The sequence below is a fragment of the Hyposmocoma kahamanoa genome, unplaced genomic scaffold (genome assembly GCF_003589595.1).
Source record: "Hyposmocoma kahamanoa isolate Upper Pololo Valley unplaced genomic scaffold, ASM358959v1 64, whole genome shotgun sequence".
Classification (NCBI taxonomy): domain Eukaryota; kingdom Metazoa; phylum Arthropoda; class Insecta; order Lepidoptera; family Cosmopterigidae; genus Hyposmocoma; species Hyposmocoma kahamanoa.
Window position 1 is genome coordinate 16,861,291 of NW_020653852.1, and position 14,734 is coordinate 16,876,024.

The window sequence follows — 14,734 nt, forward strand, 5'->3', positions numbered from 1 at the left end:
TATTTAAGTAGGTACAGTCAATGCCCTAAGATGCCTGACTAGCCGACCTTTTGGTTCTGAAAGCGTTCTTACACATTTTTGGTTGAAATTTGCATTCTCTATTTAAAGCGAGGCGCTGGAGGAGAAACGGGAAAAAATGTTTTGCTAGATCAAATGGTTTGGTATTTACTATAAAATAACGGTCTTACAAAAAATATACAATTCACGTAAGGATATTGTCTAGAGAATGTGCTAATTTGTTACACGGTATGATGTACTGTACACGATCATATAAAATCCTGTAAACAGGCTAAAATAATAATAAGTCTAAAACAAATTATTTAAGAATAAAATGTCTAACGTTGCACATAATTTTTATATCTGTTTAAGTACTACAGAGAACCTGCTAAAATTGCCCAGGGGTTTAACGATACGCCGCGCCACCCGTTCTCCCGTCAGTCGCAATCGGGCGCTTGTTGACATCGGATCTGTGTCAAATTTCCTCGACCTGTTCTTATTTTAATCATATTCATTTTCAGCGCGCGGGTTGTGCGACGCAAAGGCGGCAACCCGCACCTATCCTCCTAAAATATAGGCTCGCGTTAAATAAAATACTGCGCCTTAAGCAAATGTACGTTAAAGATCAAATGGATAAAAATTTTTAAAAACATTCACTAATGATGCAATAAGGAAATTATAAAGGTCAAGTTTTTTTAACACTGTTCTTCATATTTATCTACCCAGAACCAAATGGTCGATTAGAGGGTCAGTTATCATAGGGTATGGATTGTACAAGTCAAAAGTTTCGCTGCCTTATAAGCTAGAACGTTTTTTTTAATAACGACCACATCAAATGTCTTTAACGTCATAACGTTATTTCAATGTTCACAAAAAGCGCTCGTCTTTGTAACGTTTTCGTTTTACGTTATTCGAGCGCCGTTGTCTGAGCCGTAGCTACAGCATGCCATTGCATTTGTTGTTGTTGTTGTGGAAATGCTTCGACCCGTTCGGAACAAAGGAATCGCGTCGATGGCTCACGATAGAGTTTCTTGCGCGGGCCAATGTTGCAGCTGATATCTCCATTGACTCTCCGTATGGGAACCGAGAGCCTCTTCTGACGCTGCCATTGTATCTGTTAGACTGTAAATTAAAATTAAAATAATAATTTAAAAAAATTACATTTTAATTAAATATTTATTGAAATGATATTCAATTATTTTTGTGAAATTACTCCACTAGTTTGTTATAATTATTAATACAAAGATCGACAACTTAGCCACGGAACGAACCAGCGGACCTTACGAAAATGCCTTTGTTTTTGGTTTTTTACTGCATTTATAAATAAATTACATTCCTGCTTTATACGTATACGTGTTACGTAATAGAATAGTTAACCTTCTTGACGGTTTGACGGCCTCCGTGGTTGGGTGGCTTGCACACCGGATTTCATGGTGTCGCCATCTCTGAGGTTCCGGGTTCGATCCCCGGGCGGGTCAGTGTAGAAACGAACTTTTCTATATTGTCTCGGGTGTGTTTGTGGTACCGTCGTTGTTTCCGATTTCCATAACAGAAGTGCTATAACTACTTATTTTGGGATCACTGCAACGCATGTGATGTTGTCTAATATATATTTATTAACCTACTAGCCAACAGTAGGACTGTACAGTCCTACTACAGGCTTCCTCTCAATATGGGAGAATTTGGGCTGGAGTACTCACGCGGGCACAATGTTGATTGGGGACACACACATCATTAAATTGCATTGCAGATGTGTGCAAGTTTCCTCACGAGGTTTTCCTTAATTAAATGTCGCACATAAATTCCGAAAAACTAAGAGGTGCAAGCCCGGATTTGAATCCATGGTACTTCGCTTAACTTTGAACTTGTGTCGTTAGTATATCCGGCGTTGAGTTAAACAATAAAAGCCTTTCCTGTGAAGGAAATTTGGTTTCCCTCTGTAAAGTATTATATTATTAGATTAGAGCAATAATACCTTCTTGCACTTACATGAGAGCGCAACGACCACCGATTGCGGTTGAAAATCCCGTACACGATGGGATTTGCGCAGGAGTTTGTACACGAGAACAGCCACATTGCCTTCTGCAGCGCTGGGTCCAGACTTTGCACTGAGTCCTTGTCTATCCAGTACCTGAAAAGTTACTATATATTGCATTTGCTCATATGTATACTGCTATGGAGCAACAACCGAAGAGGACTGCTAATCTTCATACTACTGATCGTAACAGTCCGTTCCCACTAGTCGGCTGTCGGGCCCGGGGCCATACAGTAACGCTGACATTACTGCTTGGCGGCCGAAATAATTAAGGTGGCAGTACTGCCCTGGACGAACTCAAGGAGATCTACTGCTACTGAATCTACAATGATGTTTAAATAATAGAAGGTCTTATACATAGGGCGCACTATAAGTTTCCGAAACAGGCCACTTACATAAACAATATTTAAAAAGTAATTACTACATTTGAAAATGGAACTCTTTGGCAGTAGAATACAGTTTGTTTCATCTGACTGTCACTTGTTTTTTACATTGTGGCGTCATTTTAGAAATTGGTTGTCTACATCACCACGGATTTAACTCGTGAAAATTTTCGTAGTATAATTTTCTACGACTTTAAGTGTAATTTAACAGCTCAGCGGAGTTTTGCTCGGCTTCAAACTGTTTTTGGCGATGAAGCACCATGCAAGACGACTATTTATAGCTGGTTTGCAGAATTCATGCGCGGTCGTGTGAATCTCAGTGACGAATTTCGTGATGGTCGCCCGTCCACTGCTGTGAACAACAAAAACAATGATGCTGTGCGCCGTATAATCAAAACAGACAGGCATGTGACATATCATGATATTCGGGCATCTTTAGGCATAGGCATGAGTCAAATACAATCAAGACTACACAAACATTTGGGTGTGAAAAAGCTGTACTCTCGCGGATCCCACACAACTTGACTGAGGCTCAAAAAAAGGATCGCGTCACTTGGTGCAATGCCATGCTTACCTGATTCAACGAAGGGACGTCAAATTTGGTGTGGGACATAGTTACAGGTAACAAAACATGGATTTATAGTTACAATCCCAAACCAAAGCAGCAATCGAGCGTATGGGTCTTTCGAGATGAGATGATGCGCGTGCAAAGCGACTCTAGCGGATAATTGCTTCTTTTTTTAATAAAAATGGACACGTAGTTACTGTTGCTTTGGAGAATCGTTGTACCGTGAATAGTGTTTGATACACAACCATTTGTTTGCCGGAAGTTATTGACAAACTCCGTAAAAATAACCGTAAACGCCGTATAATCTTGCACCACGATAATGCCAGTTCTCACACGGCCAGACAGACAAATGAATTTTTGAAGGTGAACCTAGTACCTTGTGACTTTTATTTATTTCCAAAAATTAAGAATCAGTTAAGCGGTCAACGATTTTCATCACCTGAAGTGGCTGTCGAAGAGTATGAAAAATGTTTCAGAGATTGTCACGGAGGAGTGGCATAAATATTTTCAAAATTGGTTCATTCGTATGAAAAAGTGCGTAAACCCTAACGGAGAATATTTTGAGAAACAATAAATTTATTTCTGACCATTTGTAGTGTTTTTTCTTATTGATTCCGGAAACTTATAGTGCGCCATACGTACTTAGTTGAGAAACAATTACGAGGTTCAAAACCCATGTAAATAAACAGGAAATAAAATTAAATTTATTAAATTTACTATTCCGCGAATACAACGAAGGTTAAATCATTCAAGATAGCTGGGTTTGTATTATATATTTTTTCATGCAGTTTATTTTTCCAACTCCCTCCGCGTAAAATTAATAAAATGTATAACACAAGCGCAATTAGAGTCACATATACCACCCCAAATGAAATTTTTTCTTCGGCCGAGCTTCGCACAACTATTGGTATAAGTAGAGCTCCTTGTGAAAGAGTTCGTCCAGGGAAATAGTGTCACGTTACCTATTTCTAACGTCATGCAGTAATGTCAGCATTACTGTGTTCCTGTTTTGAAGGGTAAGGGGTGGTTACAGGCACATGAGACTTGTCAACTCAGGATGACGAGCGCAGTGGCAGTGCCCCTCAGATCTTTGCGGTTTAAAGCTCTGAGTGACACTCTAATTGTTATGGACAGGCGTGCAGCTTACTATCACGCGCACGACTTGTTCGTCTGTCGTGTCACTTGATATTATATTTTAAAAAATACAACGACTATTGTTTATGAAAACATATAATATTCTCAACCCCCTTTGAGCCTGAGAGAAAGGTGTATATAGGTAATCTCATACCAGTCTATATCACACCAAGCGTGTACGACCCAACATTGTGCTAAAAATAACAACAGTGTTGAACAAATAGAAACACTCTCAAACTCATCCCATTTCTAAAACAAACGATGCCAGACGAACGATATTCCGTTATATCGAAGCCTTACTGTCTCAAACTCGTATCTTATAAAGAGTGATTATTCACAAGATGGTAAAACTTTCTGTTTATTTTAAATTTCTTATCAAGGGTGTTAATTGGATGCATTACTTTAATAATAGTTAAAAGCCAGTGTGTGATATGAAATCAGCATGCAAAATTTGTATATACAATCCATATTTTGCATTTCAGTAACTTTGTGTTTTAAGATACGAGTTTGAGAAAGTAAGGCAACGATATTGTAAAGATACTTGACAATGAATGGTCTTTGTGCAAATTATAAGGGAAATGCTTGGAAAAATAGACCAAGAATTATAGTAGGATAATTTTGACGACCTCGGTTATCCACTGAGGGTAGAAGCAGATGTTTAAAAGAAAAGCGTTTTAAAAAGTTTGCTTTTTAATACAAGCATACAAGCACGCTTATAATTTGAAGTATTTATTATTTCAAGCGTTAGTCTAACCTCAATAATTTCATTTTTTTCAACGTGCGCAAGTATCAAATCGCGTGAAATAATGTTATAAATAAAAATAAGACTCGTGTTTTACAAATAAACTTACTAATCTGAACACTTTTAGTGGTACTTTCATTTTTCCTGTTAAAACAATGTTGCAGGATTTTTTTGCATAAAGCTTATGGGATTAAACGTTTTTGTAAACGATTGTAAGCTTCAAACTAAAATGAGTTTCAAGTGAAAAGTACTTTTATAAGCACACTTACTTTTAAAAATACGTCGTTTCAACGTTTAAAATGTATTAGCACTTTTTTCCATTTCTAACTGTGGGCGCTGAATGAGGAGGTCCCAGATTCGGTTAAATTTAGAATTTTGCACATTAACCCGATTCTCCCGTACACAAACATGTAAACCATTTATTTAGTCAATTTGTTTTAATATTTTAATATTACTGCTAACAATAGCTGTCAAGATGCTTGTAATTTTAACCAATGGATTATCTGAATAAATAACTTATATTATTATTATTGCAGTTGATTCCATTGTTTAAGTCCAGGTAATTGATGTGATTGTTTGGCATATAACCCCATCGAAAAGCCATTTGCTCACTGTTGGGAATTATGACCACCTTCGTTGGTTTGTTTTTTTATGCGATCTTTCGCGGTCTTGTTTTGCTCTCGTTCTCTCATCTAAAGGCATCACTAGAATATAATAATATTCCTATTTAAGTCTATAAGAAATATACTTACCACATACAGTAGAAGTAGTAGGGTGACCAACACGTGAAAAACACCAGCACTATGGTGACAGTCATTTTGAGCGTCCGCGCTCGCGCTCGCCCTAAAATGCCCACCCCGCTGCGACGCATTTTATCTAAACAAAAAAGCAACAATTCAATTTAGAACAAGTAAAGTTGACGAACATCACAATCCACAAATGGATGTAGATCTATCCGCGCACGTGACGATCAGTGCAGTACTTTTCAGTACCGTGACGTGCACTCCTCAGTGCTAGCTGATATTCAAATGCGCGAATCGGCCTAATCGATCTCGGCGTAATTACCCATATTTAAAGTACCGGTACGACATGATGGCCGTTTTGGCGTTTGTCCGGTCATCAAGCTTTGTATTAATTCATAACTACGTTGAAGGAGCTAATTGCTGTACACATTGTTGTCAATGGCGACGTGCTGTAAAATTTATGGAATATATAAAATATTTTTATGACACAAATAGGCATTTGTTCTCGGCAAATTCGAAATTTAAAAAAAATATATCTATCTATCTATACGATCGTCACGACGAATCCGATTAAATATGACCTTTTCCCTTTTCCGTCTCTTTTTGTATAAATCTGTTTCTTGTGTGCAAAATAAAGTATAGTAGGTACATTAATTTTCATTGAAATATTCGGTTCATTCAAATATATTAAGTAAAAATTTTATTTTCGTTTTATTAAGACTTTGTAATAAGCTAACCCATGCAATGCTAGTTACAAATCTAAAAGCTTATAGATGCGACTCGCATTTGGTTATATTTTTTTCGATAATGAATTGTGATTTCACATCACCATTGTAATCTGTCAAAACGGCCATCAAAGCGTGCCGGTACTTTAGTCACTTTCCACGACACAATAACGTGGGGTACTCGTAATAATTAATAAATGTTTTCGATATTGATACGGCGTTTATCGAAAATCCGATTTTTTTATATATGGATACTGACACATTATGCCTTTTTTTAAGTTGGAATGGACCATGTACTTTTATTTTCGGTGTACACAAAGAAATAACTTTATTACTTTTATTGAATATCGTGATATTTTTGCTGATGGAAAAAAGCCGTATGAATCCAATGCAAAGATCTGCAACAAGCACACTGAGAAATTCGTCAGATCTGCTGACACAACCTGTAGTTCAGTTGGTAAGACCGATAGCACAGACGCTGACTCGGGTCGAGTCGAGTCAGATCGAAAGTATTTGTGTTTTTCGATCTTTGTGTGAATAATAATTATAATACCTTAATTTTCATCACACTTGCTCGTAAACAGTGCCATAACATGCAGGCAAAGTCGGCTGTAATGGGCTGAATTACGCCCACGGGCTTTTTCATTATATTACCCCCATAGGGTAATGGATTTTTTAGATTTCAGTGCACTGTACTTCTCTTATACGTTAATATTAGGTAAAAAGTTTTAATGCTCAAAAAAATCTGAATTACTTCATAAAAGCTTGAAGTATAGAAAAAAAAGTAACCATTTGCTTAATTTTATAAATTCAAAGTTTGCATAATTCTTAGTATTTTTTAATTATTTAATTTATATGTTTATCATCATGGCTGTGTGCGTTTTTGTCTTTTATAACACTTTAGTACGAGTTGTATTATCTATGGAAGAATAGCTCGCCATCTGCTCATTTTATTATTTTTTATTTTTTATTAAGGCTTTGGCAAAGCCATGAGACTAAACATGAATTATTATAATCGTTTAATTATGCTTCTGTAAATATGGCCGCCACAAAGAGGATAGGCAATTTGAGGCGGCGTGTTTGGATTGACTCGGGATTCCTTAGAACGGGCCGATACGGGTATTTTAGTTCGAGATTCGTATAATTTCGCGTTTCAATCTTCGATTAAGGCACAATAGTACTATCCTATTCCACTTTAAACTAGATTTCACAAAATAATTGAAAGTCAAAATAGGTACGACACTTTTCCATCCAAAAGGCCCAGAGCGAATCCCATCTGCTCATACATAAAAAAAAACGAAAACCTGTCATTTGCAAAATTTCTTAGGTACTATTAAAGTCGGTATAAAGAGGTCTAATGTATATAAATCCTTTATCTCTTCAAACTGAGCAATATTAACAATTCATGAAATTCAAATAGTAACAAACATTTCCCGGAAACAATAATAATTGTACAACCTCCAAACCAAACTCGAAATTTGTAAACATTATTTACTGATGATGTCGTTGTATATCGAGCTTAATTATGAATACAAAATGGCTTTCCTCATTTCATTCAAATTTTTCATTTAAATTACATATTTTGATTTTATCACGAGACGTTTCAATCGTCAACTTTTGGAAAATATTCCAATAAAATTTGATGGAATGATTGATGCAAGAAAACATATTTTTGTTCAAATGACGGTAGTGCAATATTAAAAGCTTTGAAGCTAATTAAAGTTCTCAGTCCACATGAATTTGATTGAAGTAGGTATAAACAATAAGTAGGGAAAAGGTGACGGAAAAGAAAGAATAAAGGAATAGGCTGTAACAAAAAAACATAAAAACACTTCCTACAGATAATATAAAAACACTTCCTACAGATTAGACATAAACATAAGTGAACTTACCCCAAAAGGGTCTGTATTTGTATTTAATATATTGCTGCTTTATAAGCAGTTAGTAGACACGATGTGGATATGGGGTTTCATGCCCCAACACAGTCCATGCAGCACTTACTGTTGTGCCCCTTGTGTCTTAATACCTGTACGAGGGAAGATCTCTACGCGGCCACAGACAGCGCAGTCAAAGTCAAAAAAGAAAAGAAGAATCGACACGGTAAGAAGAAGCAGTTGGGTTTTCATGATTGACAGTACAGAGTTTTGTAACTTCATTACACATAATTCATTTCTTAAAAGAAATAGCTTATTTGGCAAAGTATGTTAAGAGAGAGAAAATATTGTTTTTGATATTACAGTATATTAATTAGATACGGTAGAACTGTCCTTTATCATCCTAATTTTTGTATTGTTATACATATTGACGAAGCCAAGTGTTGATCTTTGGTTGTAAATTTATCTTTTAATATTTGTATATTGAATAAAATTTAATCCTAGCTTTAGTTTCTAGTAGTTAAGCTTTTATTGTACCTGTGTTTTCACAAATAAATGAAATATGTTTTTATTAAAAAATGTTGAAAGAAAGGTGGAAAGCCGAAGGGGAAATATGACGATCCAGCTCATATAACACTGATCTCATATGAAACTCCATTAAAAATCCAACTGAAAGGAAAATCGGGAATCACTTCACATAACAAGATTATAGAAAAAGTCATCGACGACGGTATTAGGACGGACGAGAAAGCAGAGGAATTAAATTGATCAATGTATTATTTTATGCTATTACAATTGTCGTAGGGTATAAATTACAATGCTCTTGAGATCGACCTCGGAGCATCGCGACACATTTCTCTCTGAGTCTAAGCATTGAAATTTACACCGTATTACAATTGTAATAACATAAAATAAATAGGTATTAACTAAAACCAGTGTATTCCGAATTCTGATTTAATTCATCATCCTCAAACGCTGCCTTTTACATGATATACAGCTATTTTATTATTAGTTATTATATGCACATACCAGCACATTCAACGGAAAGATTTTATTTAATTATTTATTTTAGACAGGAAAGACAACAATGTGTAAATAATAATTAATCATTAATGTTTTATTGTATTATCACGTATGTTAGTCTATAAGCTATGTATTTATGGGTCTTTGTAACCAAAATACAAATAAATAAATAAAAAATAAAAATAGTAGTTTATGTAACTGTTATATAATGAAAGGCATTAAAATACAAGTGTGGATTCGCCTGTCGGCTCGTTTCATAAAAACATGACACGAGTGTTTTAATGCCTAATTATGTACAGTACAAACACTGCTTTATCTACATACATATTATAAGCTCTCTGTGATGTGTTCAGGAACTGCATGGCGAAATCTCGGCTGCAATGACGGCAAATAAAAACTTTTCTCACGTATGTCACACAACCGTAGTTTTTATTTTTAATTCATAGACAAAGTAGAATCGGTCCCAACTATCATACCGTTCGATATCTAGTATAGTGTGAAATTGTCAAAATTGTTTGCTATTGACATTTCATTTCGAATAAAACTTCATCTCGACTGATATTAGAATTGAGGTCTAATCAAATTGTTTTGTTTTTCAGAGATGTTCGAAATTTGAATGTAATAATAACATCGAATTCGGTAATAATAATATTTTCACAGATAAGAGATTTGTTCTAACAAAACAGTTTACATTTAAACTGGTCATAATTTGCAGTTTTTGAACACATTGTACAGAGTTTATGATACGTGTGTAGATAAAAAAATATTTTATTTTTTATTTCAGCTCTAATATGAAAATAAAAAATGAGCCTTTTTTCATTCATTTTGCGTTCTTGTAAATTTTGAAAAAGTTTTTTTATATATTAAACTTTAATTTAATCAATGTTATTATATATCACATGAAAGTCATAAAAATAATGCGAACTACTTAAAAAAATGCGTATTATGTGAAATTTTATAACTCTCTTATTTAAGCATAGAAAAGTTATCGACTAATTTCGTTCGTAGAATCTTGAAACCTCTCTCCTGAACAGTTACCATTTTGCAGATGTGTCTTTAATACATCGTCGGTGTTTTGTAGAAAGGGCGAAATCTCCATTGTGAAGATTTTTCAGAGGAGGAGAGTATATTTTAGGTTTTAACGACTGTTTTACAATATTTACGCCCTGTTCTAAATTTAATTCTGGTTTTAATTAATTTTTTTTTAAATCCATGGAGGCAGTTATCAAGGTTGTGATTTGTCATACATACCATTGGCTGTATTAGCACGGCGAATTATTTCAAGTAGCGCGGCGAGCGAGCAGTAGAGCGTGGAAATGAGTGGCGCAAGGTACATCAGCACCATGTTCACCATGAAATAGTAGAACTCGTGCTTCTCCGTCGGAAGAGACCCATATGACACACACTGGAAATATCTGCAAACACATTTTCAGTAAATCAGGCATGGCTCTGTCTTTTGACAAAATATTTATTTCTCGTCTCTTAGCAAGACGCTCTACTGCGTTGATATGGGTACTATCATAGGATAATAAGAAATTGGCGTGTGGGGGTCTCTAGCAGTGCTAGATAATAATTTGTGATTAACATTAGTTTATCGCCATTTCTCAATATGGCCGCCATACAAGCATTTTTTGGCGGGAGATAAAATTTTGCTCTAATTCTACTGAAAATGTTGTTTGATAATAATCAACGATCCAAACTTATTTTACGCCAGTTTTTAATATGTCTGGCATACAAACTTTTTTGGCAGCAGATAAAAATAAAATTTCTGCTAACTCGATTGAAACACGGCATGTCGGGGAGTTTATGGGTGTCTAATAATAAATTGCGGTCAAAACTTACTTTTACTCATTTTTGAATATGGCTGCCATACAAACTTTTTTGGCGGTTGATAAAAATTTGCCTGACAATCGGTATATGGGATTCTCTATGGTTGTTTAATAATAATTTACGGTAAAATTTTACTTTTTTAAATTATGCCGAAGCAGTAGGCCAAGGTCCAGCGGAGAGCGAAGCCCGAACCGTCCGCACGCCGCCGTAAGTAGGTAGTATACGGAGGCTCTTAAAAGTACAAGATCTCACAATTGTTCAAAATTTAAGGCATATTTCCCGATGTAGTGGAAATGAGATACTTATAGCGTTGTTGTATCTCTACCGTCTCTCTGTTAGATACCGTTTTCTTGAAAGCTATACCAAAGGAAGTACTTAGGCAAAAAAAGTCAGCTAATCACACTAAAGTTCTAATCTTAAATTAGGGAATTTCCTGTACTATGAATACCAGCATAACGATAACTCTGACGATAATACCCGGAATACCCGTACTAGAACTAACTTAGAAATGTTCCGTTTACTAAATTGGCCCCAATCGAGAATCGAACCTGAAACCTCCTCATCAATCGTCCATAGTACTAACAGCTGCACGCTGTGCCACCGAAGAGCATAATCACTTTCCGTAATCTAAATCCGACCACGCGCCGCTGGCAGAGCCCCTACCAGCGTAGGTGGAGTACAGGTCTCGTATTTAATATGGGTACTATCATAGGATAACAACACAAGTACGGCAACTCCGGCCTGTTCGAAGCATCAATGCCTACACTTTTCACAGAGCGTAGGGTTGTCACATCATTATTGAGTTGTACAGAAATATACGGATATTTCTACATACGTTTTGTTTATAGTGACCCTCCCTAACAACTCTTGGCTATATGGCAAGGGCACAATAGCCTGTGCAAGCACGATGACCTTATTAGTTCAAGACCTGTAACAGACCGTTGTCACTATAGATATAGGGTTGCACGGACTTCATCCGGTTCTCAAAAGGCAAGTGCCTCAGGTGTGCTATTTTGGTTGTACAGTCAAGCTAATACTTTTGTTCGAATATCGTCTCCAGTGTAACGGATCAAGATCTGTCAATGGGTAGCTCGATGCGACGACGTCTGCATCCACAGTGTTAAAAATAATTTTAAATAATTAAGTTGTTCATCACATTATTCTCCTGCTATCTTTGTTAAATGCAGTACGTAGCTAATGATATTTTTAAACTAAGATCGCGGATTAGTATATCGAATATGGGTGTATGATTATGAAATAGAAATTAAATGCTGGATAATTCATGTAATTTTTTCATGATACCAAGTGTCGGGACGAACAAGTCGTGCGCCTGATGGTAAGCGACACGCCTGTCCATAACAGTTGCAATGCCGCTCAGAGCTTTAAATCGCAAAGATCTGAGGGGCCCTTCAAAACCGAGATGCAGTAATGCTCACATAACTGCTTGGCGGTAGAAACAGGTCAGGTGGCAGTATTTCTCTGGACGAACTCATTCACAAAGAGGTCTACAGCTACTAGATACTAATTCAAATTAAGAATTCTGTTACTCTTGTTTCCAAACGTAGGTACTTATTAGGTTATTTTGTATAAATAAAAACTGAACTGGATTCAAAGGAATCCAATCTCTAGATATTTGTGAGAAGGACGACTTATTTCATTGATTTTTCGAGGCCACAATCGTATATTCCCTTTTCCATGAATAAAACATAGACAGACGTACGGGTCGTTTAAGGCTTTGCCATGTTAGTCAAATATAAACTTTTCCTATATGTAAATACGTCACTTCTAATTGAAATTCAACTTTATGCGATGATGATAGAGATTCTGAAGTTCACAATCCGAAGAGTTACGTACTGTTGACTGTGTAATCTGATTACGTTCAAAAAGGCAAAATGATTTGAAGTTCAAATTATACTTAATATTGTATGTGACTAAAATTTGATTAAATTTGTTGGGGGTCGATTCAGAAACTTACGATAACTCAGTTGTCGACCAATTTCTTTTCATTTTTATAAACGACACCCGAATCGAACGTCAAACTCATATTAGAAACCGAACAGAAATAACGTCGCACCCGTACGATTACTCAAACTTCTCGACCGGCAAAGTCTACAAACGCTATTCAGAACAGTTATCGAATGAAAGTTACCGAACGTCCTATTGTTTACAAAGCAAGAATGTAATATGAAAATCTCTTATTAATTTAAATAAAGTCTGGATTTTGTCCAATTTTATTAATTTATTTTAATGCAAGACTAATGCATTCCTATATTTTAGGCCTTTAAAGTCTTAAAAATGTATATAAAAGAATTTTAATTTTTATTATAATCTATTTCACCGACAAAATCCGTAAACGCTGTTGAATAACGATATCGTATCTGAATCGAACGTCCGAATTAAACTCGGAATGTTCTGAATAGCTCGAAAAGCGACAACGATATCCCATCGAACGATTCTGTTAAAATATCGAAGAGTTCCGAATCGGGCTCCTGGACTCAATGTAGGCAATTCTCTGTACAATGAGTACCATTAAAATTCTAAATCGTTCTCGAACTCCTTTTCCTTTATTATTCTTACGTTCGTTGGATCCTTTAGCACTCCTTACACAATTCCCAAGAGGACATGCATTCCTCTGGTAAATTTATTCTACTTAAATGTCAAAATTTCTTGTGTGTGTTTTATAACGAAGAAACATAAAAATGTGTGGAAAGTAAGCATAAATTTGTGCACATACATTAACATACGCCTATGAAGCTACCTTTAACATTTCTTGATACGTCAAGAAATGATAAAACCTCTACAAGGACACCAATAGGCTTTTGGGTGCCTAGGACCACCCTGGTGCGGCAGCCTCACAGCAGAAGGCTATTTGCTATACCTTCTAAACGTTCTAGGGCAACTGACCTCGCTCCTTTGCCCCGCGCGCTTAAGTACTTCAATCGGATGCTTATCTTTGACTCCTCTTTGTACCTCTGCATGCTCGGAAGCCCATTTTACGGTTACCGCGGGACGATATCTCCAGTCATTGACCATAGGCAGTAGCATCATATAAGTATTGTGCATCCCGAATAATTAATACTATGTTAATATTTTAAAATTTGATTGTTAATAATGTACTTGCGATATGTCCAATTCCATGATTTGTTATTTTTATCAAATTTTTTGTTCAATTTATTTTATGCAATATATCAATATCAATGATTTGTAAAATTTTCATTAAATTTATTTTGTATCATTTTTTTTTAAACATGATTACATTATTATTTCAATCTATGATATTAGCTTAAGGATTCGAAACCACGGCCTCTTCCTTAAGAGGTTGAAGGTCAAACCTTACCTACCACGGCTTTTACACAACCAGATCAGAATCAATTTACTCTTTTAATCAACTTCTTTTCCCGCATTGATCTTACCGGGAATCGAATCCAGGACTTCCTAATCCAAATTCAAATATAGTTAGCATAGGTTACAGTAGATAATAAAATATATGCCGATCAATAAATGTATAGTGACCCTTTATGCTGCCCCTTAAATAGATGAACGGGCATAATATTATGTCTGAAATTAGTATTGGAATTATATTCATTACATAATTTACAAATAAATATTTTTTCTCAAACATGCTCGGAAATGTTTACATTACTTTCAAAAAACGAACACGGAAGTTAGTAATTTATGGA

At 35.7% G+C, this 14,734-nt stretch overlaps 1 protein-coding gene across 1 annotated transcript in view; it reads right to left on the minus strand.

Annotated features, from left to right (window-relative positions):
- Positions 1–264: 264 nt before the first annotated feature.
- The window catches only part of LOC113230912 (putative gonadotropin-releasing hormone II receptor), a 40,700-nt gene continuing 26,230 nt past the window's right edge, over positions 265–14,734 (minus strand). The window contains exons 3-6 of the mRNA XM_026465021.1: positions 10,476–10,639; positions 5,612–5,735; positions 1,987–2,128; positions 265–1,119 (exon numbers count right to left, since the gene is read on the minus strand). Coding sequence (XP_026320806.1) covers positions 934–1,119; positions 1,987–2,128; positions 5,612–5,735; positions 10,476–10,639 — 616 coding nt within the window. The 3' untranslated portion in view covers positions 265–933. The remainder of the gene's footprint in view (positions 1,120–1,986; positions 2,129–5,611; positions 5,736–10,475; positions 10,640–14,734) is intronic.